Raw genomic sequence first — 26,760 nt, forward strand, 5'->3', positions numbered from 1 at the left:
GTTTCTTCGGCGGTAGGTATGAGAACTAGCATTGCGGACAAAGCAAGACTCAAAGACGATGTCGGCCAATAAGGCATCTGTGACTTTTCTGCTTGTGGACTTTCTCCAAATGGTCTGATCACAGTAGGGTGATCTTCATGCAGCGGTGCCACAGCAGGTGGCAATAAAGGTAAATATGGATGGATGTAGATATAGTAGGCATTGGCGCTGCATGTCCGATTAGCAGTCTTCCATGCTTTGGATCATGTCCCTTTTGCACCAACATTTCCGTTTCGTATTGATAGGCGCGTATTACCGATGACCCCACATCATGCACAGCGGCCGAGTCAAAGGAGCCATCATCATGTGGGGTGAGTTGACCCCATATCTGGTGGGCTCCATCGGCAATTGAGAGAGAATCCGGGGAGAGATCGAGATTGTGGATCCCAGCGAATGGGGAGACCAAACCGATCATGTTGTCAAGGAATGGTTCTGACCAATAGTTAGATACTATGATGACTTCTTATTTAGGAAGCGTTGAACTACCGATTTCATTGGTGACATCTGATATTGAAGATCGCAGTGAGTTGCCTGCAGTTGGTTTTCGTTGCGCCTCTTCATATCGGGCTCCTCTGCGAGGACCACCCCGGCGACTGGGTTGATAACTGCACTCTCTTTTTCTGCTAGAGCACTAATCAATGGTTTAGCCAATGAATGCTAGGATGAGGGGTTGGACATACACTGCCACAGGGATGTTGGCCGTCACAGCGTGTTTTCGATGTTCGACTACAAAATATGAGCTCAAGGCAAGAATGAGCGGTCGACAAGATATGTGGCGCACCATGCTAGACACGCAGCTTTCACTGGTGGTTTTGTAACGCGAGGCATGTTGTCTAATTTGAGAAATGCAGTTAAACGAATGATTATCTCTTGTAGGGAGTCTAGGGACGTCACCAAGGCACGTGATATCTATACCCTGATCGATGAGGACGGTTTTGACGTGATAAGGGCCTTTATCCACTTGCTTCTGTTGCTTCTGTTGTATACTTTGTCCAAGGACAAGAGTTTATCTCTGGTTCGGCGTTTGATTTTCGGACCAAACACCGAGTCCACTCGTCATTGACCGCTATCGGCGATTAATCAATCTTATTTGTACAGGCTGTTCTGCTTCAGTGAGTTGGGGATATAAGTTCTAAAATCAATTTACATACATTATCAATTTATTTGCAACAACTCTTGGCAACATTGGGCGCTTCTGAAGTATCCCTACGACAGAAACATGAAGACGTTACTGGCACATCAGCCACAGCAACCGCTATCGCCAACTGCGGCGCAATAATCCGCGCCTCATCATGCCGACCAAGACGTGTCAAACATTCATGGTAGCCCTGCAAAGCCCATACATTATTCGGATGCTGCCGAGCACGGATAAGAGTGCTATCAAGACCCAAATCCGCCTGGTAGACAGCCGCTGCATCCTCAACATGACCCTGCTCTAGCAAAAGAGCAGCATATGCGTGGCGAGTGGGCTGCATCCAACTCCAGGGCTCACTATAACCCAACCCATCATCCAATTCAATCGAGCGCCGTAGATGCTCGAAAGCCTCCGTGTAGTTCCCCCGGCGATACTCGATCTCGCCATCTAGCATTTCCGACGCCACCCCCAGAATCTCGACGCACTTGTTGGGCCAGTCCACGCGCGTATCGGGCACTCGCTTCCGCGCTGCTCGGTAGAGCTCTCGCTGGCGCTCTGCATCCGGCACGTTCCCCGTGGCTGCATATGCCACCCCCTTGGCGTAGTGCAGCGTCGCTATCGTCATGCAGTACAGCTCTGGATCTGAGGGGAGCGCAATCTCGATAAGTTCATCCCACATGCCGAATCGCACCATGACGTGTGCGCGCACGGACAAGAAGAATTCGATGTAGTCTGACATGGCTGCGAGCAGTTCTTTGGGCAACGTCGCCTCCATGCGGTCCACGGCTTCAAATGCGGTCTTTTTCTGGCCCGCAAACATGGCTGCGTAGATGAGCGAGTGGTAGGTGTGCATGCGATAAACTGAGTAGAAATTAAATGGGCCTTCCCGCGCCAGATATTTTTCGTCTGCAATAGCGGCACGCTGGTTGGCGCGCACGGCACTTCGATAGTCTCCAACCAGCACGTCCAAATGGGACGGCATATGATTGACATGACCCGCGTCTGGCACGAGATCCCGGAGGTGATCTGCCGGTCGGAGGCCTAATTCTGGGAATGGCGACATCTCAATAAGGTGAATGTAGATGTGCAAGAGACCGGGATGTTTGTGGGAATCTTTCTGTTGAAGGGCTGTCTCTAACACTCTCTTTGCTTCCATGGTACGAGAGCCTGGGTTTGGTGTGCCGGTCACCATATCCCACAATTTCCAGGGTGTGAGGCTGATCAAGGAATCAGCGTACAGAGTGGCCACATCCAAATCATCTGTAAAATTTTCGTATACCTCTTTCATTGCATCGGCATATGCAAGATTTTGAATAGCATATTGATCCATGCTCGCAGGCTTATCACTTTGATAGCGGGCGGAAATAGCCTTGGCGAGGGCTTGCTCCACGGGAGATGCATTTGGAGCGAGAAATCGCGCCTTGATTGCGGCTTGATATGTGTTTTTCACGACAGCTGCCAAGTCACTGCCGAGGAAATCCCAGGGCTGGTTGTAGTTGGGACCGAGAGAATAGGCCAAGCCCCAAAAGGCCATCACACATAATGGATCATGGACCAGACACTGTTTGAAACAGATGACTGATTCTTTATGATTGAAGGAATATGCCCACACAAGACCACGGTCAAACCATATTTGAGCTTCAGGGCTAGTGGTTGTAATGACCTTTCCGTATGAACCAAGATTATAAGGATATTTCGCCTTGGTTGATGCCCTCGTCATTTTGAATATAAGGTGGTCTGATGTTAGGTGAAGAATGAGTTCGGGTTTAGGCGGGGTCTTCCCGCCTACTTGTACCCAACGGCGTCGGACTTTCGTGACTCCATTTTGATTTATGTTTTTATGTGTGATACAAAAATTGGAATAAATTGTGAACTATTGTGAACTATTGTGAATTAGACTGTATCGATTACATTTAACTATATTTTATTGCATCTTATTGGATATGTGAATGCGAACCATTAGATTATATTAGATTGTACTATTGTAATTCTTTTTTTTTAGATCTCTATTTTATACTTACTTTAAATTCCCTGTTTTTTTTCTTTACATATGGTAGATCTTAGAAAAAAAAAAGCAGGAAAATGTATAGAAAAAAGAAACCATGCAATTCAGCCTCAATAATATCCCTATTTTCCCCGCTGGATCAGCCCACACTGCTATATAAATTTTTATATTTTTTGAGAACATCACATGTTGTACCCCCAAATAGGGAAATCCTCTCCTTGACTAGCCATTTAAGCTTGGAGTCTCACTTTTGAAACAATCTAGTACTCGCCAGGCTACTATGTCGGAAATTGCCTTTTTGTTGGATTTCGCCAAGACCATGAGGGATGCGCCAAGAAATGTCATATTTTAACGGACTTCTATTTCGTCTTCAATCCTAGAAAGATTGCCTTGAAGAGGATATATTTTTGACTGAGAGTCTGACTAAATAGTGAGGGTGATCAATATCACCTGGGCATTCCGCAATGCTGAGAAAATCAACCCGCGGAGATCTTCGAAGCGGTAATCAATTTTGTGGGAATGCCGGATTAATAATGTATAGACTAAATAATATATGGAGTAGACCAGAGCAAAAGCAAATTGCCAATATTAGCCAATTATTTATCTCTCAAACCCTAAGAATTATAGCGCTGAAATGATCACCAAGTCTAAATTATGAACCAATGGGAGTGGTCCTGTTTCTATTGCAGGGATGAGATATAAAAGCAAAGTGTACGGTGGGATTTTCCTGGGATTTTCCTATTTGAGCCGCTCTTAGATATCGGCATGAGCTCAGAGTCGAGTGATGAGCCCAGACTAGTCACATACATAAAGTATGATTCTATATAGATGCTTATTACTCCGTAGATACTAATAACTTAGTCTATGTCTAATTAGTGACCTCGGGAGTAACTCTGACCACTCAGACTATGCCTTAAGTGGAATAGCCCTATAGGGCCGTTTATACTATAATATCTAGTTCGATAGCATTGCATCTACCCTTATTTTCTAAACCAATCTATCTTATTAAGAACGTTATAACTATAGGACGCGGAAAAAAGTGAAGGGCTTCATCTATTTTAATGATGTTATGGTAAAGGGTTCTTTCTAGCTTTTTAGAGATAGCTCGACCATAAAGTCTTGAATATAAAAGAAACTTATATACCAGCCTTAGCGTCATTTACAAGTAGAATATAAGGACCTGGGGAAATGACGCTGAAAATGACAGCCCGCCTTTCCACCCGTAACTTCTAGCGGTTCGCCGTCACTTGACCCATCACTCTTGACCACTATTCTGCACCCACTAATCCCTGTTAGTCATCTTGGATTGATCCTCGTGCTGGATATCAACCAGTTCTCTTCGTTCCACTCAGGACATGGATTTTCCTCTTTTGGAATGTCGTTGGCCTGGGTTGGAACAAGAATTTGTGCCCCATAGCAAATTCTAAAGTGATCCATCCCCGAACCCATTGTTACAAATGGAACGATCGAGGACGTTAGGATTGGATGGTTGATGAGTTTGCATGTTTGATCTCAAGACTGGTGATGGGAGCAAACATGGTCGGATCGGGACGACTGAGGTTTATAAACAACTACCCCCACCAGAGAGATATTTACTTCTTTCTTCCTCGGTCTTGGTACCTTTGAATGAACAGGTTTCCAAACTCTCATCTTGGCATGTAATATGGGAGCTGTTGGCAGAAACCGTAGCGATACAATGATATCGAGGGTTATTGATATATATTTTGATGTTTTCCTTGCGGGACCGACCGAGGGAAGGGTGAGCTATAATTAATTCTATGTCCACACAGGTGAGTGCTTAGTTTATCTCCTAGGGCCAGCTCTCTATGGGGGGATACTAGATGAGGCAAAGCTCACAGAGTTCCCATTTGCTCTATACTAGGCCGGATTGTTGGGATCAGAATCTGTCTTGAAAAGTATCTTACCAACTGGCACTATGGGTGCGGACTCATCGGATACAATGGATGCCGAAGGAAGTTACGTCAATATACTCCAGGCTGCAACAGACGGAGGTCACGAAGGGGTGGTGTAGATGCTGCTCGATTAAGGGGCCATCGATCACGCCGATAGTGTAGTACTTGATATTTAGTTAGAACCAGCTTTTGAAACCTCTCCAGTGGCACACCCTTCATTACCTTTGGGGGATCAGGACTTGGCTAACCCCTCCTTTGAAATGTCATTTAACAGTCTCTAAGTGTAATACATAGACATAAATTTGGGTCGATGCTATCTAGTAAAAAGGTGGGCTGGAATTATCCTCAAGGGAGGACACCAAATAGACAGCTTAATCAGGCTTATTATTGTCTGACATCTCTTAGAGATCAAAAACGTGGACATTCACAAAAATATTGGTAAAAATAACTTGATGACTTAAGATCAAATATGTGCTAGTGACGGGAATGCTATGGTGAAACCTGATGTTGGTTCTATTGCCCAGAAACCCAACTCTTCAGTCCAAATACGTTGCACAAGCATAGACAGGTGGCGACAATGATTCCTCGCTATCCCCTTCCAGCATCACTCAAACTCAAAACCGCCATTCTCGTTGTGGATGAGCACGACATTGTTGCTTCCACGGAGGTTGAAGTCGACGGCCATGGTGGCTCCAATCTGCTCCACCTTGACCAATTCGCCAACTTCGAATCTAGCGCCAGTGGCAACATGGTAGACCATCTGAGGCTGGATCTGGTAGGATGAATTGGGGTACGGGGTGAAGGTCCCCATGGCGGAAAAGATGTCCGCGTTCTTCGAATTGGCAATTCCAATCATGATATGTTCTGTCCCACTCGTTAGCAATTAATCTTCAGAAAAGAGGTGGGGAGCTTGTCGCAGTGACTCACTGTTCTTTGCCTCGGTGATCGTGAACTCCCCTTGACTGGTTGTCAACTGGAAAGCCCCAAGCTTGCCAGCGCCCGGGTTTGTGGGTGGGCCCAAGTCGGGAGCCTCGCGGTTAATGACGTGAAGGGCAGTGGTGCTTCCCATCACAACCTTGTCGCCCACCTTGGACCCAAGGTTGATAGGCACCGACTTGCTGACTGAAACACGAACACCCTGCTCAGGCTTTCCGTCGTATCTGCCGCAGATAGCGAAGTAGTTGGGCCAGACATCAAGTGTTGCCCGACCGCCACTGGCCGTGCTAGGGGAGGACTTTAGGACGTTGCTCCAGATTTCGCCGGACATGGCCCCCGAGACGACTGGGGGAGCCGAAAAGAAGGCATAGTCCTGGAAACCGCCGGTCTGGTTTTTAATGGTAAGGCTGTATTGGTTGGGCATCTTGAAGATATTCAAACGTGAAGAATAGATCGGGATTTGAAGTGAAGACTAAAGGCTTTGAAGAAATGAAGCTTGTTGGAGAAAGTCTGATTTGGAGTGGGAATCCGTCCCTCCTTTATATCTGGCCAGAGTGCCGTCTTCGGCTGAAATGCCTCCATCGCATCGAATGCTCGATAAGAGCAAAGACCCAAAATACACTGTGATACATGAATCGCCTCAGCTAGAGGCGTGTCCCCAAAAGCGCACTCGTCGAATGGGAATAGACTTCGGCCAATGCAGCTCAGTCACCAGGCGAGCGCAACGTCTCGCTTACACTTCACCCCTTTTCTCATCGGCAATACCTTACCACTTCCCCATAAATCCTGTTAATAATGGTGGATGAACCTTCTGCTGAAAACACCATTCGTGAACTTACGGCAATGACCTTAGCCAATGCGATGAGCGTCCCTGCTCGAGCCGCGCTGTATTCATTCACCATCCTCAATAAAACTGGAATGAGCCAGAGCTACACCCTCTTCAGCCAGCCCCCAATTGTGAAGCCCACCGTGGAAAAACTTACCCCTCATGCCATCTTGGTTACCAGAGGTGTTGCTTCCGGGTCGGGTAATGCATTTCTGACGATTCCATGCGACGAACACTATGCCATCTGCGGCTTGAGTCATGAGGATGAGTCCGTCCAGATGCGCGTTCTGGATCGATGTGCCGTCACCGTCGGCAGGGGCCTTTCCTACAATTTTCGTCCTGGCACTACCTGTGTCGTTGACATGCTTTCAGCTGCGCCTTCCTTTGTCCGTTGGGGTGGGCCAGCCAGTGATACGGGCGAGCTCGGTGCCTTTTGCCTTCGCACGCCAGGCGGTTTCACGTACGAACAAGCCAAGAATAGTATGCCTTTTTTCCCCTCTTAAGTTTTCCTCATCCTATCTGAGTTCTGCCGCTAATCATCCCGCTAGATCAATGGATTGTGGGTCTGGGCCTCTACACTTCTGGGTCTGCTTTTGTGGGCATCTACGCCTCTTTCACACCCACTCCCCGTACGGACTATCAGATTGAGCCTAGCAAAGTCTTCTACGTGGTGCCGAGGGCGCTTGAGGCCAATGAGAAAAAACCTGAGGATCTCGATTTTTCGCAGGAGTGCAAAGTGAATTTTGAGCTCCTCTCTCCCAGAGTTCAGCTGGTACATGACGATGACAATATTATTCGAATATCCGAGGGAGTGTCTTCTGGGTCTCGACTGTAGATACATCAAATTCTCTCTTCCAACCTATCCAAGTTCCAGACCTGAGTCTTTCGTAGGATTCCACTGTCGCGCATGATGGCGTAGGCAGCCTCCTGGATGTCTTTCAAGTCTACCAGATGCCACATGTCGCCATCCCAGCTACTCCATTGATAAAAGTTTCTCGATGCATCTTGTAGGAGGAAAATGTCACTCTCCGTGTCGCGAATAATGGGTTGCAAACCATCGAGTCCAAAATCTCGGGATATGTTTGGCTTCTGGGGATCAAAGTATGTGCTCAACTCAAGATGTGTGGCCTCGCTGGTCCAGGTCGAGTTCGCAGGCAAATCCACTTTGACTGGCACGGGGATTGGAATTGGTATCTTGGGAGTTTCCTGGCCTCCTTCTCGAGTGGCCCCGGCCGGGAGCTTCTCCATTCTTAGTGGTGTGACTGGTGAAAGATGCTTTTCTCTGCTGGGAAGGTGAGATTGGACCTGCTGATTTTTGAACGGCCAAGTCCGACCTCTGAAGTTCAGATAGAAATATATAGCGATATGGATGTGAAGACTGCGGGGTTCCTGCAGATTCACTAAACTTCTGCACGGTCAATATTACATGTATGTGTCTCACGTTTCAGAAGGCTTGTCTATTGTTTCACGGCCCGGTGCATTCTACCGACTGGGCGTGAGCTGTACTCACGAACTCCTCATATTCAGGGCTGTGATATGACTCGCTTCGAAATACCCCAGTGGGCGCAACTTCAGCTCCCCGTTCTAGGCAACCGAGCCCAGGCTCGGCTACTAAAACCAAATATAAAATAGTGGCCTGTTTCCTTTGTGCCTCGTGTAAGGACGGTTAATCACAGCACCGAATCAACATTATTCTTTTCTCCTACGCTAAAATGACTTCCTGGGACACCTTCACGGCTTTTGGTGGCAAGCTGAACCCTTCCGCTCTCCAGGCCCGCGATTGGCAACTGTCCGACGATGGTCAAGCCAGTGCCTGCTTCTTCACAGAGTGGATCCAGGGCCTTAGACTCTCGCCGGCCAACTATGGCATTCCACCGAACAGGGTAAACGACGTGAATAGGCTTCTGGATGCTTTCTTCCCTGTACCGGCTAAAGGGGACCGGATTTTACCTACACGAATCAAGTCGGAATCTGGTTTCCCAGATTCTCTGCGGAAAATCGTACCTGCCAAGGTCGGATTCGGTCCAAGCAACATTTTGGTCCCAATCTCGGATGCGCCAAATGCACTAGGCTACATCTTCAGTGTAGCAAATCCACCCAGTATGGGGAATCCTACATTCGAGAGCTATTATCTTCCCCTTGGTGTCTTTTATGCGTGGTTCTTGTATCTCGCATTTGTGCGTCCTTCTTCGTCGCCGACCTCTGTCATCACCAATGTTCCAGCCGACGCATGTCTGATGTACCTACCCAGCTCCTTCGGCTCGTCCCGGCCGATCTTTTTCCTTGGCGCGACATGGTCTGGCTCTGATCCTGCAGATGCCAATGCCGCAGCGGGGAAGGAGAATGACGAGGCGCAGATGGATCTGTGGAGATGGAGTCAGCTTATTCAGCCGGCTTTAGGGCTGAATCCGACTGCTCATGTGCCGGATTTGACACCTAGCGTAAGACGCGTTGCCGCTCGGCGCCTCAACGAGTACATACTTGGCAAAAACAAGTTTAATCCCACTGTAACGCCATTTCTCAGCCCCCTTTTTGATGGTATCTTGCCCGAGGTTCCTGGAGTGGATGACACTGGACTGAGAGAATTCGTCCTGGGCTTATCGCTTCTCGTCAAGGCTGACGCAAAACAGCCATTGGGCGTGACGGTCGAGCCCGACCTCCTCATCGCACATGCCAAATTAGGTCCTCAGCTGATGGAGTTGCTGTTAGCCTTTGTGGATTCTTTGACGACCGTAACTGATCCGACCCAGTTAATCACAAAGGCCCAGAAGCTCGTTCAATTCTACATCACACCCCATGTTTTTACTCCAATCAACAACGTGGAGCTGCCGCTCGGCCCACAGTCCAAAGTGATTCTGGGCCCCTTGGCGCTTTCACTACCCGGCTTACTGCTCCCGAAAATCATTCAGAAGCTTGAAAGTTTGCGCTGTCATCTTCATCATGAGTACGAAAGTAATGATGATCAGATAAGGTTTGTTGAAAGGTCGTATTTTTTTGATGAAAGGAAGCCGTATGGACGTCGGGCAGAGGTCCTCCCTCTTTTTCTTCTCTCGTGGGAATCCCTTTAATTCTCATAAAAAAAGGTTATTTCAGCTAAGCCAAAAATAGTCCAAAATTCTTTGGTGAATCACTCCCTATAGCTCGAATGTCTGGTCTTCAGGGTGCCAAGCTTTGCGTCCGCACTCTTGGTCAAGCAATTGCAAGCGATGCCTTTGCTCAGTCCTTTTCCAGCACCAGTTTGGACAACGCCTCCTTCCAGAATATTAAAGGCCAGTTGACTCAAACTCCCGTACTGGCACCTCCCAACCTGGACAGTCGAATTCTGCTCCAACAGGCTCAGATGCGAGGCGACGACTCGTTTGCCAACTATAGTGCGGATATCAAAGCGGCCTGTCCGAAGACATTTGGTTTGTGGTCATATTTGAAACTGTGAAGCTATCCCAGGAATTACCCGTGGACGTACGGCACGAGATTATATAAACTAGTATTTACGTGTTCTTCAATTCTTCAATCACACGAATTTCAAGTTTTGAATTATCAAGTCTGATAGCATAGTTGAGCCCAGATAAATTGAGCCCTAGATTATGCGTGCACTTGCCTTGCCCCGTCGATTTGGTGCACAGTCCGTTCCAAAAAAAAAAAGTATTGAATATCCCTCTGTAGGAGCCTGCTATCGAGTACCAACCCCAGGGTGAGCACTACCTTGCTCGCTTCCGATTCTCCACTGGATATATATGCATGGCTGGCTGAGTCGCGAGGGGTTGCACATATGGTTGAAGCCATGTTCGACTATTGATACCGTGGCCGTACAAATTTACTAGCGCTGGTCGGCATGAAGTGCTGTAGCGAAGACTCGGAATGAGGCGCATTCCAGTAGATTCGGTTGTTCTGGTCCCAGTCCTTCCTTGACCTTTGTTGCATTCTGCGCTTTACGGGCTTCCGACTACTTTAAATAGTCTCATTGATCATTCCGCTCACATATTTTGAGATCATTCACTAATTCTTCATATTTCCCAACATGGCTATGATCAAACTCCCTGAAGATCGTCCTGAGTTCCTGCTGGACCTGAATAGATGGACGATTCGCCGCTTCGATGACTGCTGGAACGACTTCCGCTCTGAATTGCAGACCAAAGGCTTTGGCGCAATCTCTTACGCATGGGGCGGATGGAAGGATCGTACAATGTTTGCCAGAAACAGCCTGAATCCGGATGATCACCAGTACCCAGCATTCGATATTGGCGAAGATAATGATAAGGTACCATTATCGTGGGTCTTCCCTATTACCAGACAAGAACCCGGACAATCAGTAGAGCAATTCACCGCTGGCGATGCACAGAGGGCTCTCGGAACTATAGGGTTGAGATTCGTCTGGTGGGATTGGGCATGTATCCCTCAAGGCTTTATAAATCCCACCGAGCCAGACAAGGAGCAGTATCGGATTCATCCAGAGCTGCTCCCCGTTATGGACCAGGAGATGAACAAGATGCGTTATGTGTACCCGAATTCCAAGCGAGGCATCATATGGGCCCACACCGTGCATTGGGGCAGAGGTTCGGAGTTGGAGCAAGCCATCAAGGCGTGTTGCAATTATCCTATGACCCCCAGTCTGACCAAAACAGTGGTAGAGGTGGAGGATGTGGTGACAAAGTTGGAGGATGCAAATAAGTCGGAGATGTGGCTTCAATCCCTCTGGTGCTTTCAAGAAGGCGTACTGTTCAGTCATCCCGATCGCCACGTGGATCCCCCCGATGCAGTCTTTCGGGATTATATTGGCAGATCATTGCCCGTGCCATCTATACGGGGCGAAGGAGACCTTGCTGACTTAGTCCTGGCGGCATCTTCAATCGCAAGCACCATCGTCCTTTTCCTCCGACGGCAAGCTGAGAGTCCCCAAGAGAATCCTTTCGAGAATTTTCCCGCGCCTGTCGATCGATTGGCCCTGTATTTTCAACCTTGGTGTTTTGATCCGGCCAATAATTTCAATGTGCGCCAAATGCTTGATCGCGTCGTTAGTAAGTTGATACCAAAACTCCTGCAAGGGCTGTAGAAGCTGACAGTGTTATCTTTGCAGAGACTGGTCTGGTGTTTTACACTGCCCAAAGTCCGTTGTCGCTGTTGAATGCGAGATGGAATCGTGAACGGGGCAAGCACTCTCGTCTGGCTGACATAGAAGTCAATACCGTCATTGGTGCCCTGGAGGTCGATATCGAAATATACCAAATTGAGGCGAGAGCTTTACCCGCTGATGACAGGCTACCCATTCACCGCGAGGGTATGCTTGTGGAGCTCTTCAAAATCTACCAGTGGCGCATGCTGCTCTTCGCCACGGAGCTCCGCCAGCCAAGTGCCACAATGAAAGCAGTGTGGTCAAGCCTGGTAGAGATCAAAGATGCAGTACAGAAGGTGCCAGTGTTTACCGCCCTCGAATACTTTCTCTCGTCCGCACATCTGGCCCAGCGCTTCAGGCCGCCCCCAACGAAATACGTGGGTGATCCTGCACCAGCGCCTCCTCGCGTTCCAACAAATCAGTTTGCCTTGCCAATCCTGGAGTATTCACGCAAGCATCGATATCTGATCCTGCATGGTCTTTCAGGATTCCGAATCTTTGATTTGCAAACCTACACTGAGAGTAAACCAATGTGGACCAAATGCATGTTTTACACGTATGAGGGGAATATGGGACATGGGGTTTTTGCTCCTGGATTCAAGACTGTCCCATTCGGCGAATGGGAGAAAGTCTTCGGCGCCAAGTCAGTCCTGGTACCAGTCGAGTATTTGCCCATGAAGGGTCCTAACATGATGCCGTGGGAGAGGGTGAACCGGTTGAGGTTTGTTGTGCTGAACAATTTCGGTCCGCCAGCAGATTTGAATTATCCTTCAAGCACTGCCACAGAATTCGCAGGAACTTTTATTGGAGTAGTGGATATCGAAGGAGCACCCAAGTTGGAGGACGGAACTGTGGAGCTCAAGGAGGACGTCGCGTTGTTTTGACATATAGTTTCAGTCATTCTAGTTTCGTGCTATAAATTTGCCTTAATTTAACATGAATATTATTTCCAATTATGTAAAAAAGAAAATATCACAGAGAGAGACAATATGTTTTATGGTTGATTGACTCTTAGTCGTGAGGATAGTCCTAATCCAACCATTTACAGACTTTACATCGGTTATACACAAGTGATAACTTGTGTCAAGAAAAATCGCTTTAACAGTTGCCTCCGAAGATAACTCAGAAATGAGGTGAATAGTGGTAAAAAGATTCTCAGCCCAATAATTATCTCACAAAAACGAGCACAATGAATCATGTTCCTCCCTGTTTACGGCACGAAACCGTGTATCGGGTTTATGATTCCTGCCCCATCCCCGGTCGGATGAGTGAACATCAATCGAAGAATCTCCCAGATATCCCCACCCACGCCGATGTTTCCATTACATTGGATTGGATTGCCGCCGTCGGCAGCTATCAAAGGGTTGTAGTAGACTCTGGTAGCGCCTTGACCCGTGACCAGGTCCAGTACGATCTGACCTTGGGCATTGAGATAGATGGGAATCATCCGGCTGTTGATCGTGTTGTTATTCTGATTTTCCCAGTCAATTGAGGTGGAATACAGCCACATTTTCACGGCTGAGCCTTTCGCTCCAATTGCCCAGCAGGGCTTCCCGGGTGCAAATTCGGCATTTCTACTGCACCAAACTTCGATCTGGTACCGGATCTGGGTCCAACTCTGTCCAGCTGCCCCCTTCCCTTCGAAGTGGATGAATGGGGTCCCGATGTTGTAGAGATTGGGATTCCAATTTAGCGGCGAGATTCTCGACACAAGGAGATCTGCCTTGTAATCGTTGGTGTCTCCGAAGTTAGGCATTGCTTCCGGCGAGATCTGCCAATTTCCATTCATCCCAAGGGCATTTTCAGCTGCTTGGTGGAGCAGTCTGTTCCACAAGCCGTTGACACGCCATTCCGCGGTGAAAAATGTTGGGTTGTAGATCAAATTCGGTGCCTGAGCCATAATGTGAGAATATAAAGTTTAAGTGGTAATGTGCAGTGAAATTTTCCAGTTCTTGAGCGGATTACTACAGGCATTAAATAGCTAGAAACTTGAAAGTCAAAGTTTTGAGTGTATTCCATTATAATGGTGCCAAAGCGCTCAGACCAAAACTGACTCGGGCTCTTTTTGCCGATTGTCTATACAATCCTCTTCTGGGGCAGCTGATCCAATGTCGCTCCGCGAGTTTGGTTCGGGATGGCCTACAAACTGGAATATATTGCCGATGGTTCTAGGGTTTATTCAAGCGACAGAGACTGGCATACAGAGAACAATTCCCATGGCTGGCTGACTTGACTTAGGTTTAGGTGCTAGTCTAAGTTATTATACTATCATTACCTACTAAGATGGGAAGTATTATCCCCACTGTAATGCTCGTCTATTATTGCTAGCATGTACTCCGTAATATGGTCTCGAACGTAGTTGAGTATTATAACCTACTAGAAATGCTCCCTTGGGAATCTGATAGTGACCAGTAAGATGAGAAAGGTGTTCGCAGCGGTACGCGGGCCGCCGGTTCCTAAAGAGAGTAGCGCCACGAAATGTCGCCACAAATTGCCCGTACAGTCCCCCGCTAGGTCACTAGAAGCGGACCGGGTATTTCTCGCGTGGCTACGGCTACTAGCTGAGTGATAAGTTCTGCAGTCTCGAAGGGCGTGTTGGGCTATATAACTTTTGCGACTTAAATTTATCGAACTTGACGAAAGCTAAGTACCGCGCTTTGGGTTTACAAGAAGTAGGCCTCTGCGGTCTTCCGGTCCTAAGCATATCAAGTAACTCACAGGATTATAGAATAAACAACTCTTGATTGTTTGGACTAACTCTGATTAGCATTATAATGGCTAAATAGAAACATGTATCGCTTATAAATTCGGTTAGCGCTATAAGAGATGTCGCAATCTTCAATGGACTGCCTTTCAATGATACACACTTTTGACTCATGATACTGGCTCAATGTCAGAGAGTCATCCACAGATCACTGGCTTTTCCCAGTCTCTCTCTTTTCCTAGACTCTCATTAATATCTCACTGTCCAAACGGAGTGTCACTTTGAATGTGGCACCCAGTACTTGAAACAGAAGGAGAGTTCTCGGATGTATGCTAGAGGAAAGAAGCCTTCGTGCTCAGTTGTGTCATTGACATGGTTACTCTATAAATATCGACTCTATCAAGCTCATGCCTGCGAATGTCTACTATACAAGCTAGGAGCATGTAATCTGATTACTCATTTGGTATTCTTTCTTTGGCTCTTTAATAACGGCAATGGCCTTAGCAACGCACCTTCGTGATGTCCTAAATCTGCTCATGCCTAGATTTTCTGTTGAGCCCATCCACGCAAATGGTTATGTCAAGTCCTGCGTTCTGGATATGTGGACAAACAATCTGGTTTAACAATAACATATCAAAACTGCCTCACGCTCACTTATTGGCTGGGTATTCTTCAACAACCCATTCGGGCTTCAGATTGAACAGGTCCATCTCGTCCTCCTTTTCCATATCTTTCTCGCCCTGGTTATCTTCCCTGTCTGTTTCTTTTACCTTGGCGTCTTGTCCATCTGGCTGTTGTTCCACCCCGCGTTTGCCTCCACCTTCTTGATTGCCCGTAGGTTCGTCTTTGTCTTCAGGTCCGTCTTTGTCTTCAGGTCCGTCGTTGTCTTCAGGTTCGTCGTTGTCCCCAGGCTCTTCGTTGTCCTCGGGTTCCTCGTTTTCCTCTTCGTTATCCTCAGGCTCTTCGTCATCGTCGGGTTCCTCGTTTTCCTCGTTTTCCTCAGGTTGCTCTTCGTTATCCTCGGGCTCTTCGTTATCATCACTTTCCTTAGGCTCTTCGTCATCCTCGGGTTCCTCGTTTTCCTCTTCATTATCCTCAGGCTCTTCGTTATCCTCGGGCTCTTCGTCATCCCCGGGTTCCTCGTTTTCCTCTTCGTTATCCTCAGGCTCTTCGTCATCCTCGGGCTCTTCGTTATCCTCAGGCTCTTCGTCATCCTCGGGCTCTTCGTTATCCTCGGGCTCTTCGTCATCCCCGGGTTCCTCGTTTCCCTCAGGTTCCTCTTCGTTATCCTCGGGCTCTTCATTGTCCTCATGTTTCTCAGGCTCTCCGTCATCCTCGGTTTCTTCAGGTTCCTCAGGCTCTTCGTTCTCGGGTCTTTTTCTGTCCTCGGGCTCCTTTTCGTTGTCCTCAGGCTCCTTTTCGTTGTCCTCAGGCTCCTCTTCGTTGTCCTCAGGCTCCTCTTCGTTGTCCTCAGGTTCCTCGTTGTCGTCGGGTTCAGGTTCCTCGGGCTCTTCGTTCTCGGGTCCTTCGCTATCCTCAGGTTCTTCGTTATCATCGGGTTCTTCTTCGTTGTCCTCAGGCTCTTCTTCGTTGTCCTCGAGTTCTTCTGCGTTGCCCTCAGGTACTTCGTCGTTGTCCTCAGGTACTTCCTCGTTGTCCTTAGGTTCTTCCTCGTTGTCCTCAGGCTCCTCGCTGTCCTCAGGTTCTTCCTCGCTATCCTCGGGCTCTTCTTTATTCTCAGGTTCTTCGTTATCCTCAGGTTCGTCTTTATTGTCCTCGGGCTCCTCGTTGCCAACTTCGATAGCTTTCCGCTCCCCCTGTTCAACCAATAGCTTTTTTGACACAATCTTCTTTGCAGCTTTCAATTCCTTCACATAACCTTTCGCTTCAATAGCGGAGGTCACGAAAGCAGCGACAACCACTGGTAGCCTATCGGCAGAAAACTTTTCTTTGGCGAACACACTGGGGTCCAAAAGCGCATCCACGATCAACGTACCTGCCAGAGCAGCTAGAGGTCCAACCATTGGGATACATCCGACGCCAACCAACGCAATGCCTGACAAAGTTTTGGCCAACCATTGCGAGTCAAAGCCATTGTTCTCTAAAGCCAATTTCATGCCATTCTCATCACTCAGAACTCGCAAATAATCAAATGAATCGTCGGTGCTCATACTAATTCCCTTCTCCCCCCCAACAAGATCAATATGTCTGCAGTCGAAAAGTTCGATAAAATGATACGGGTCGATATACTCTGGCTTGAGCAGGTTGTCGGGCAAGCTGACAACAAACATGATCGTGCGCACGTCAAACCGCGCGGTCCATTGTGGCCGATTATCCCAGCCTTTGAATGGATCCGGTTTGATTGTGATCGACTTTGTGGTGAGTTTCTCGTCCGGAGAGACTTTTGCATAATTCTGCATGCCAAATCCATGCTTTTTTCGGTATTCGATTTGCGCCGATTTGACAGATCGACTCTGGAAGTCACCTCCAGTGTTGAGGTCACTCGGTGCCTCATTTGGGTTGAGCTCGTGTGCTTGCAAAGTGACAGACTTCTCACGGAGGTTCAATCGCGAGTATACACAAGAGTTTGTGTACTTGGGACTGGCCAGGTGTCTTTTGGGGAAGTAGATTGCTCTCAATGGGTAGGTCAGATCCACCCAAAGGTATCGTTCATCCCAGGTCGGCATGTACACAGGCACCAATGCCACTTTGGTCTCGTTGGTTCGGGTGTACAACCCATAGTAGTCGTCAGTACCTTGAATCTTTCTAGATCTGGAGATCTTTTTATTCGTGGGGCCGACCATCGCCGTCGTGTATTCGAGGCGAGCATATGTTGTTCTCCAAAATTCGTGCAATAATTGTTTTCTGGTCCTGGGATGACCCTCCCAAGGAATCATTGGTACAATGAACCCTTCATCATAAACGACATTAGATGCAAATTCTAAGAACGCTGTTGTATAGAATTGCTTGGGGTCTTTGGGGTCGAATTTGCTAGATTTGAGGACGGCGTGGTGGAACCAGTAATCGCCTTCGGGAGATGCCATTTTCTCTTTTGCTGTCTTCTTTTTTTTCTTCTTGTTTTGGGAAGAAAGGCTTTTCTAGAGTATGATTGAAGGTGAAGACAAAATTAAAGATTGAATGTATAGTCGAATTTCCGTAAAGTGGAAAGAATATATTGTACCCGTTTTACCTTGATGGCATCACCATCCTCACCATCCATCCTTCTTTCTACTCTTCGAACCATACTACTGTATGACTGCTACATCATGAATAGCTAGCGCAAGTGTTCTGGCTTACCCCTTGATGAATTCTCTGTAACATGATCTGCAAAGATACCTAGAAGCCGGGCCTTGGAAATTAAGCCCTAGTTGCTTACCCGCAGAAGCTATACTACCTTTCTTTTGCTCCTTGTAGGAAATAATGAGAGTATTGATGTTCCGTTTTCGGAAGCGCATAGAAGTTGGGTACTAAGACGATTTAGACTCATAATTCAGCATTCTATGATTCACCCTCCATGTGAGTTCAATGACCCTAGAACCCACGCCAAAATGGACGGTAAATTTTCTAGGTGTGATCATTCGACACCGGATCAAGATAACACACATGGCGACAAGACTCTAGTCCAGAAAACCCCAGTGAAGAATGTGGTCAAGCAAGCCTTGAAAGCGCTCTAGTCGAGAAGACCTAGAATGTACATCTGGATCGTATCTAAACCCCGAACCCCATAATGTCATGCATACAATATAGTTGATGGCATTATAGGGGCTAGTTGTGTTTAACATACCTGGGAATATCCACTCCACTTCATCTCACTGATAGTGTAAGGGGTGTTAGCAGCTTCAACTTGGAAGATTTTCAGTTAAGGGCCACTTGTCAATAATATGACCTCAATGACTAGGGACAGCCTCTGTGACGATACCACTATATGGTGGTGCAACCCTCTTATAGGACAAAGGAGAATATAAGCGGAAAGCCGAAATAGGACGGATCCCGAACAAGGCTGAATTATAGTGTCAATCGACTGTAGACTCTTATAAACCAACAGAAATCAAGTACACCCGGCTTGTTTCTGTCAAATATTAAAGTCGAGTTGACCAATTTACCGGTAGAATAGACTACATTCAAGAATAATAACCCGGGCCCATAAACCAAGCTACATGCGTATTTGAGCAGACTCGATTTATACACTTTTACCACAGGAAATGTGTTCGACTGCAAAGCCTTCATGAAATCAGTTGAATGTCTCAGTTACATCGCCTAGTTGCATCCAATGGCGTATCGAGCGCAAGTTTGTCTAGATTTCTATAAAATTTACTAGACTTCCGTTTCTGCCATAGACGTATAAATAAGTTATCGGCCATACCAATCAATCCTTCTAGGTACACCATTATTCCTAGCCTCTAAACTTTCCAAGCCAAAGTCATCTTGAGAACCAAAATGAGTGCTTACGGTGAGTAAGCCGATATAATCTCTTCTCCCAACCTTGGAAGTGACGGTTCTAACGTGAAACGGGTGTAGGTCAAGTCTGGGACGCAGAACACGGGCTCCAGATCACAGCCATCGAAGCCGGCACAGGAAGTGTCACGCGTTACCAGGATGGAAGGGCAACACGATTTGCCTTCAAAAAGCCCTTCAAACACCTGCCACATGTGCAGATTACCCCGGACTTTGGCACTGATCCCTCGCGCCCCTTCAAACAGAACTGGATCTACCTCTTGGGCCAGGGTCGCCCGGCTGTTGATCGCGAGGGATTCAGTGTAGGAATCTTTGGCAGTGTTGGTCACGTCACTGCCTTCCGGTATATGGCAATTGGGATATCAGAGAGAACTACTACGCCAAAGCCCGCGCCGAAGCCGAAGCCGAAGCCAACGACCACCAAGCCGCCTGTAAAATCTACAAGTAAGGGTGTTATGAGGAGTGCTCCAAGAGCGGAGGAGGAGGAAGAAGAAGAGGAAGAGGAGGGGGAAGAGGGGGAAGAGGAAGAAGACGAAGAGGAAGAGGAAGAGGAGGAAGAGGAAGAGTAAGAGTAAGACTGATCTGGCTACTCGAACAATAATAGATATTTTATGCCTTCAATGTTGTTCTATTGTGATGACAGGAATGCCGAGGGCTCTTATGCAGGTAGGAGTAATGAGCACTCACTAAGCACTAAGGGTCATTCTACACGTGATTAAAGCATCACTCTGAGCGTGCTGAGATCTACTTCCCTAAGCACTATTATAAAGCAGCTCAAGTAGGAAAGCCCTGGGAAAATCCCATATAGTCATGCATGCACGGGGCCGTACGAGATGAATTCCTATTTGGGACTGCAGATCCGAGACATTCCATTCTTTGAACTCTAGGCAGACGCTTATTTTTTGGACTTTGTCTGGGAATATACGGAGTCCGGACTATACCCTCCCCAGATCAACCTCTCTAACCTCTCCCTCATCCTGAACATTCCTACCCTCTGAACGCCGAGCTACAACCCACCCCATCATGGCACTGTCAGCTTCACCCAAAACATTCCTACTGCATTGCAGTACCTTCATCGGGGAACGACTCGAAGCAGCCCCCTTTCAGACCTTCCTCATCTTAGCCTCTATCTGGATGCTCTCTATCCCGACTATCGTGTTTCTGACAACCCGCTACTGGCCCTTTAATTTCAAACATGCCACAACTCTTCGATGTCGCTCATGTGGGAGCACTGATATTACTCCCGGGGCCTCGAGTGAAAAGAGGGACTGAGTCACGGGGAAAACGCCACGTGGGACGGCTGATCTCCAGGGAGAAACGGAGTTCGTCGATCACTGTCAGCCCTAAATTAGTCTGGATTTATCTTAATAACACTATTGGCACTCTACTGCAGGCTTGGCTTAGCTTGTTTCTGCCTTTGGCTAAGCTAATATAAGAATGAGTTGCATACCGAATGCGGAATTTGCCGTATTATGCAGGGGGGTCTATGTCTTGTTTTTATTCCTTGTTTTGACAGTGCCATATTATGACTCTTCCTATTATATTCTATTCTATACTCTGCACATTGATTAGAAATCAGAAAATGCAGTAAAACAAGTTTTGCTTGACGCAGTCAGAAACCTCCTTCATTGCCTGGCTTCCATTCCTTAAACCTATCTGTATACTATCACACCATGAGCTTACTCGATCTGCAAGCCACAATCAGCGCTATTCTCCAACCCATTTTAGCTGGGCACCATGCATGGAAATGTGAAGGGAACGCCGCCATCCTCAACGCCTCTCAACTAGTGCGAGACAAATAGTCCAATCCCACAAAGGCAACTGTCTCGTCGGCATGGGATACGAGAATAGTAAGCCCTAACGACATCATGCATCTCCTATCTGTGTGGATGTAACCCCACGTATACCCAATTTTGAGCAAAAAGCATCAGCAGCGGACATCGTCCGCATAGCAATTGCCTGTTTGGTCAGGGCAACCTCCTCGACCAGGTGCATCTCACTGACTACACAGACAGAAGCCCAAACTATAAGAACCTCGAGAAAGAACGGAGGAAATAGAACTTCCAACCAGAACAGAACAGATCAAACAATCATCTTCAGAATCCTTCAACATCACTCAACCAACCCCATCTTCTTCTCCAAGATGCTCTCCACCCCCCTCATAGCCACCCTCCTGTTGGGTCTTTCCCATCTAACAACCGGCATCGCCCTACCCTCAACCCAAACCCCCTCAACCAGCTTCCTCATCAACCACGTCGCCTCAGACTACTTCCCGAACTCAAAAAGCGACCTAAGCGCCTTCGACGTGGACGTCCGCTACGTGAACTATTCCCCTGACACCGAGTCCTGGCTCACAGACCTGAACCCGCACTCAGCGAGCACAGACGAAGAAAAAGCACGCATGCTAACGGAAGCCGCCTACGCGAAGAAATACGACGAGAACGACGCCGACATGGCAAGCGACGTGGAATCCTTGCTTGCGCACGTTGCTGGGAATGGCACTGTCGCGAAGGGGATTTCCAAGCGATCAAGCTTCTCGACTAGCGCTGCACATGCTGTGTTGTGGAGTGCGTGCGGGACTGTGTTTTCTTGTATCTCTGGTACGACTTGTCAGTTTGATCAGCAGATTGGGAAGGCACCGCGCAGTCATTGTGAGCAGCAGGGTGGGTCGAGTTGCTGTGTTAGTTGGTCGACTTATAGTGTTCGGGCTGGGTTTTTCTCGACTACTTGGACGGCTTGTAATGAGGAGGTTAAGGCGGAGGGGAAGTCTAGTGCTTCTTGTGAGGGATATGGGAGTGGGGATCAGGGTGGTGATGTTTGTCTTAGCAATCGTGCTTCGGGGTGTACCTAGATGGGTTGTTGAGATGGGGGTAGTTGGGGGTGGGGGAAATGTGAGACTGGCTGTTTGACGGAGGACTTGGAGGATTTTCAGGTGGATATAGTGTGGTTGTTATAAGGCAGAGGGTGATGGTCGTTCAAGCTTGGGGTTATAACTATAGTCCATGTTTTTTATAGTCATGCAATGCAATTGTTTTCCTTTTCCGAGAGTCCGTCCTCAGAGCATCATGTGTCGAAGCGAATAATCGAGTCTCAAGATAGAATCCGGATGCATCAGTGAGATTAGTATGTAGTACGCCAGCTTCTCCTAGGTCTATTCGTGTAATCGGTTAGAGACCAGAACGGATATTACAACAAAATACGCCGGACCTTTCTCTCTCCACCAATAATCATCTTGGGGCATCCGAAAATTCGATTCTTCGCCAGTGTTGACGGTGACATCAACAAGATTACATGAGAATCCAAACCGCAAGCCTCGAGGCAAAAAAGAAAGGCCCAAAGCAATAGCCAAGCAAGGCAGATGCGCTAACACCCATATGAAGAGAAATAGGAGATGCGATACAGCAAAGAAAAAAAGCAAAAAATAAATATCTCGCCCATATGTACTGGAGATCCATACAGGATTGGCGTAGGCCAAATATCAAATGTACCGTTTGAAGAAAACAAAAAAGGAACAGGGAAAAGGGAAACAATAAATAGGAGACCAGAAAGGTCCCATGGACTAGTATTTCTCACTAGGTAATAGCAGAGCCTGCGATAGAGCCAGAGTTGGTCACGGAATGGATACTACCAGGGGGTGCATGTCCATTGCTATCCCCGTTCGTCACAGGGGTTTCTTCCGCGAGGACGTGATTCTCATCAATTCCCAGGAGAGACCGGGGAGGGTGAATCTCTTTCTTGCCGTTCGTCTTATAGTGGAGGACCATATCTCCTGAGGTGCGCCAGAGATGCGTGCGAATCGTTGCTAGAGTCATGTTTGGTGGGCAGAGCTGGTGGGAGACGATTAGTATGATTGACTGTACAAAACGAGGGGGAGATTACCATTTTCTGGCAGTAGAGCTCGAGGTACTCCTCTGGTGGCATAATGGACTCTGCTGGTTCATCCGGGTTTGCAGGGTCAATGCGCTCTGCGACATAAGCGAGGATTTTCTTCGTTCGGAGCATGCGGTTGGCATTGAGACGAGAGCCATTGTTATTGGTGTTCATAGTGCCCGGAGGGGCGCCGTTAGGAGCCGGCCTGTATTAACGAGATTAGTTTCACCAACAACACCCAGTACAAGGGGAGAGAAGATCCGAAACATACGGTTCGGGCTTGACGACTGGCGGCAAGGTATCATCAAAGGGCTTCAATACAAAGGCAATTTTGACCTGCTCCTTGAAGGGGATTTGATTCTATAACGAATGATTAGCAAGAGAGAAAGCAAAATATCACGGGAAAATAGACTCACCTTCAGAAGAAGCTCACCAAGCCAATGAGGAATTGACTTCTTGAGTCTTTCGAGGTCTTCGCCAATGCGGTCCACGCTACCTCTGTATAGATCCGAAGCAACGGCAGTATCGCCGGTTTCTTCCTGGATGAAGACTGCAGTTCGAGGTGGAATCTCCAGTCGCGGGGATTCATCGTCACCACTGGGCAAAAGAGCCGTCTCCAATTCCCGACCTGGATTTGTAGCCAGGAATTCTTCATAATCATCATGCATGCGGTCAACCACACCACAGAGATTGGGCTCATACACCTTCTCTTCTTTGATGGAGGAGATCTCGGACTCTTCGGCCTTTTCTTCCAATATCTGAGGCTTTGTCTCCGTAGAATTACGACCTAACTTCTTAGGGAAATTCATTTGGAACTTCTTTCCAAATAGTGAACCCTTCTTCCGCTCTTCCTTATCGGGCTCTGCGGGGGATTGGGGAACTCCTGCATTTGAGTTCGTATCCGACGGAGATAGAAGAGACTTGTCCGCGTCTGTTTGTGCAGCCGCTAGAGGCCTTTTCGAGAAATAGTCGTTTGATGAGAAGGATGATGGCCCGCCATCGAGGTGGGAATTTGTTGGCATGGCATCAGGTGTTTCTGGTTCAAACCCTGGGAACGGGGGATTGCTCTGCATGGAAGTACTCAAGTAGTTTGACGATGGTGTGCCAACATTGATTCCAAAGCCGACGCCCGGGCTACCGGGGAAATCTGAGCTGGAACGCAGATTCGTTCTGAGATGAGAATTTGATATCGGGATGCCAACGCTGCGAGGGATATCGTCGCCAGGTACTGATGTACTCGGCGGATTCAGTCGAGCATGTTCTTCTGCTCTCGCGGTGGCAGCTTCGCGGTATTCGTTATCTCGTCGGATTTCCTCGTCCACTACCGGAGCAAACAGCCAACGCAAAATCCATTTGCCGAGATTGACTGCGTGTTGTCAGTATGGTAAATAATATTCGCAAAGGTTGACAGCAGAGCAAAAAGAAAATAGGATACTCACTTCTTTGATCGTCTCTAAACTGATACAGATCAGATAGTGGCAAATCGATCTCGTCGGCATAAACTTCTGCGTCAAAGCAGCGATTGGGCTCCAGAATGACTGATAGCCGGCCAGTACGCACGTCGACGGTACACCAATGTCCAATACTATCAACGGTGTTAACCTCCGACTCAACATCGTCTATATGACGCTTGCCGAAGCTTTGGACAGGGATACACTAGGTTCATGTCAGTGGATGTCGTATACTTGTCAGCTGAGATGTAACCAACTTACCTTCAGCAGGTCCCAGAGAACAACTTCTCCTGCCGAATCCTGAGTAAGTGTGCGTCTCCGATCATTCAACATCAAGCACTTGATCAAGCCGTGTTGGCCTTCAATTGTTTCCTCGGGCTGTGAATGAACCGGGATCGTTAGGCCAATTGTTTCCAGGTTAGGCTCCGTAGAATTCAGTTTACGGGATGAGCCACCGAGAATCGAGGTCGCTGATAACTGCAAAACAGAATTAAATGGAATCTTCTTGGGTCCCTTCTCTGGAGGGGTTGCGGGCGCTGTGGCAGAGTCTGTAGTTTGGGCTGGGTCTGGCGGCGGCTCGATTCCAAGTGTGGTGTCAGCATCTCGCCAGCGGTGGATGCTAGACTTGGGGGTAGCTGTCCAGATGTAGTCTCCCGCCGCCACAACTTTGACAACGCCCTCGTGCTCTTGTAGTGCGGCGACGCTGATGCCCTGGTCGGGATCGGCCGACCCTCGCATGTCGGTCTTCGCCACCAAGCCAGATCGGTCACTTGAATAGAAGACAGAGAGATCAGGGTGGTCTGAGTAAAGAGACCACACGCTATCATTGTGCATGGTCAGGGTGTTCATGCATCGACCCGCCGTGAGAGACCAGATCTTGATCGTCTGGTCAGACGATCCCGTCAGGATTGTATCGCCGGACTGGTTAATCATAATATCACGAATGTTGTCCGTATGGCCGACGAACTTGGTCACCAGCTTCCCGGACCTGGGGTCCCATACTCGGACGACATTTTCAGGGCCACCGCTAGCGAGCACCGACGAGACCGCGCCCAGCGCATAAACAGACCCCTTATCTGTGGAATCTTCTCCACCGGCATTGATGTTCAAAACCTCCCCGCCGCCATTCAAATCCCAAAGATAAACCTTTTGATCGAGACCGCCCGAGGCAACCCAAGTGGCGTGGCTCCCGGGGCTCGCCAGGGCCTTCACATAATCAGTATGTTTTCCAATGCGCTCTGGCACTTCTGTGGACTCGGAATGCGGGCGCCAGAGTCGCACGGTTGTGTCGGACGAGGCGGAAACGAGAGCGGAGTTGTCCTGTGCCAAGACTATGTCGTTGATCCAGTGGCTATGCGCTTGAACCTGGGTTTTGAAGCCAGTCGGTCTAGGCTTTTGGTCAGGAGGCGACGCTTCCTCGGGGGCCGAGGGAAGAGGAAAGTCGAGATCCCAGGAACAGATGACGCCGTCGCGACCCGCGGAGTATCTGAGAGAGGGGACACACCATGTTAGTATCCGTGCAACCCACGTGTAGGGGGGCCTGGTTTCCAAAAGATCGTGATCGCAAACGTGGCAACCGTTCAAATTTGAATCCAGGATCCCAGCATAATAAAGGGGAGATACTTACAGGATGGAGTTTTGGCGATCGACGGTTAGACCATTGACCCCCAACCGGTGGCCACCTGGCGCATCAGGTAGAGGGAGGACTAGCAGAGAGCCAGTTAGCGATCTGAGAGAAGAATACACAGGATTCAACTTACCATAGGTGACCCTCTGGTGGCTCAGTTTTCGTGCCATACATGCAGCGTTGAAGGAGTGAAACCAATTGCGGAGATGCGAATGCGGAGCTTATCTGCCCTGGCCGATCGCACGTTGAGATTTGGGGACGTAGACGTCAGAGGGCCATTCGCGAGAAAAATGAAGTTCAAATGGTCAAGAGAGAAAAAAAAAAAGAGGCGACAAAGAGAAGATGCTTGAATGAGGGGAAGTTTCCCAGATTTGGAGGCGCCAGGGGCGGATGTTTATACTTCGCTGCCTATGTGATTTTGCTTCAGGGCAGTATCAAATACAACCTTGGATTGCTAATTTGATTGAAGTAGGATAAAACTGATCGAAATATTTTTCTAGTTCATTCAGGGAAACTTCCCATTTCCCTTTCTGGGATGCTCGGTTATTTGTGGCTATTTCACTATACACTGCCCCCTTAGAGATATGCAACTATATATATTACTCTACAGACCCACAAGATCCCTCATTTCAGAAATCATCCAACCCCCAAATGACTTGAGGGAAATCTAAGATCCAACAGATTTGCCG

General features: G+C 48.1%; 12 protein-coding genes across 12 annotated transcripts; 5 read left to right on the forward strand and 7 right to left on the reverse strand.

Moving 5' to 3' along the window:
* Positions 1–118: 118 nt before the first annotated feature.
* N7517_010841 (Zn(II)2Cys6 transcription factor domain-containing protein) lies at positions 119–867 on the reverse strand (the record flags this gene model as incomplete). The annotated part of the gene is made up of 4 exons (XM_056728564.1): positions 119–471; positions 526–670; positions 720–765; positions 821–867. The coding sequence occupies 4 exons, from the start codon at positions 865–867 to the stop codon at positions 119–121; spliced, it is 591 nt and encodes a 196-aa protein (XP_056574379.1).
* A 332-nt stretch (positions 868–1,199) lies between these two features.
* On the reverse strand, positions 1,200–2,894 carry N7517_010842 (tetratricopeptide repeat protein; the record flags this gene model as incomplete). The annotated part of the gene is made up of 1 exon (XM_056728565.1): positions 1,200–2,894. One exon carries the CDS (start codon positions 2,892–2,894, stop codon positions 1,200–1,202), a length of 1,695 nt encoding a protein of 564 aa, XP_056574380.1.
* Positions 2,895–5,696: 2,802 nt separating this feature from the next.
* On the reverse strand, positions 5,697–6,452 carry N7517_010843 (uncharacterized protein; the record flags this gene model as incomplete). Its single annotated transcript, XM_056728566.1, has 2 exons — positions 5,697–5,956; positions 6,020–6,452. 2 exons carry the CDS (start codon positions 6,450–6,452, stop codon positions 5,697–5,699), a joined length of 693 nt encoding a protein of 230 aa, XP_056574381.1.
* A 371-nt stretch (positions 6,453–6,823) lies between these two features.
* N7517_010844 (uncharacterized protein) lies at positions 6,824–7,689 on the forward strand (the record flags this gene model as incomplete). Its single annotated transcript, XM_056728567.1, has 2 exons — positions 6,824–7,334; positions 7,403–7,689. 2 exons carry the CDS (start codon positions 6,824–6,826, stop codon positions 7,687–7,689), a joined length of 798 nt encoding a protein of 265 aa, XP_056574382.1.
* Positions 7,690–7,694: 5 nt separating this feature from the next.
* On the reverse strand, positions 7,695–8,102 carry N7517_010845 (uncharacterized protein; the record flags this gene model as incomplete). The annotated part of the gene is made up of 1 exon (XM_056728568.1): positions 7,695–8,102. The coding sequence occupies one exon, from the start codon at positions 8,100–8,102 to the stop codon at positions 7,695–7,697; it is 408 nt and encodes a 135-aa protein (XP_056574383.1).
* A 464-nt stretch (positions 8,103–8,566) lies between these two features.
* Positions 8,567–10,287, forward strand: N7517_010846 (uncharacterized protein; the record flags this gene model as incomplete). The annotated part of the gene is made up of 2 exons (XM_056728569.1): positions 8,567–9,825; positions 9,963–10,287. The coding sequence occupies 2 exons, from the start codon at positions 8,567–8,569 to the stop codon at positions 10,285–10,287; spliced, it is 1,584 nt and encodes a 527-aa protein (XP_056574384.1).
* Positions 10,288–10,872: 585 nt separating this feature from the next.
* N7517_010847 (uncharacterized protein) lies at positions 10,873–12,848 on the forward strand (the record flags this gene model as incomplete). The annotated part of the gene is made up of 2 exons (XM_056728570.1): positions 10,873–11,869; positions 11,929–12,848. The coding sequence occupies 2 exons, from the start codon at positions 10,873–10,875 to the stop codon at positions 12,846–12,848; spliced, it is 1,917 nt and encodes a 638-aa protein (XP_056574385.1).
* Positions 12,849–13,174: 326 nt separating this feature from the next.
* Positions 13,175–13,864, reverse strand: N7517_010848 (uncharacterized protein; the record flags this gene model as incomplete). The annotated part of the gene is made up of 1 exon (XM_056728571.1): positions 13,175–13,864. The coding sequence occupies one exon, from the start codon at positions 13,862–13,864 to the stop codon at positions 13,175–13,177; it is 690 nt and encodes a 229-aa protein (XP_056574386.1).
* Positions 13,865–15,318: 1,454 nt separating this feature from the next.
* Positions 15,319–17,712, reverse strand: N7517_010849 (uncharacterized protein; the record flags this gene model as incomplete). Its single annotated transcript, XM_056728572.1, has 1 exon — positions 15,319–17,712. The coding sequence occupies one exon, from the start codon at positions 17,710–17,712 to the stop codon at positions 15,319–15,321; it is 2,394 nt and encodes a 797-aa protein (XP_056574387.1).
* Positions 17,713–19,105: 1,393 nt separating this feature from the next.
* Positions 19,106–19,692, forward strand: N7517_010850 (uncharacterized protein; the record flags this gene model as incomplete). The annotated part of the gene is made up of 2 exons (XM_056728573.1): positions 19,106–19,118; positions 19,187–19,692. The coding sequence occupies 2 exons, from the start codon at positions 19,106–19,108 to the stop codon at positions 19,690–19,692; spliced, it is 519 nt and encodes a 172-aa protein (XP_056574388.1).
* A 1,574-nt stretch (positions 19,693–21,266) lies between these two features.
* Positions 21,267–21,974, forward strand: N7517_010851 (uncharacterized protein; the record flags this gene model as incomplete). Its single annotated transcript, XM_056728574.1, has 1 exon — positions 21,267–21,974. One exon carries the CDS (start codon positions 21,267–21,269, stop codon positions 21,972–21,974), a length of 708 nt encoding a protein of 235 aa, XP_056574389.1.
* A 721-nt stretch (positions 21,975–22,695) lies between these two features.
* N7517_010852 (WD repeat protein) lies at positions 22,696–26,241 on the reverse strand (the record flags this gene model as incomplete). Its single annotated transcript, XM_056728575.1, has 8 exons — positions 22,696–22,950; positions 23,003–23,198; positions 23,265–23,353; positions 23,410–24,359; positions 24,433–24,649; positions 24,706–25,930; positions 26,072–26,150; positions 26,205–26,241. The coding sequence occupies 8 exons, from the start codon at positions 26,239–26,241 to the stop codon at positions 22,696–22,698; spliced, it is 3,048 nt and encodes a 1,015-aa protein (XP_056574390.1).
* Positions 26,242–26,760: the final 519 nt, after the last annotated feature.

Source organism: Penicillium concentricum (genome assembly GCF_028827145.1).
Source record: "Penicillium concentricum strain IBT 3081 chromosome Unknown utg000006l_segment0_segment0, whole genome shotgun sequence".
Taxonomy (NCBI): Eukaryota; Fungi; Ascomycota; class Eurotiomycetes; order Eurotiales; family Aspergillaceae; genus Penicillium; species Penicillium concentricum.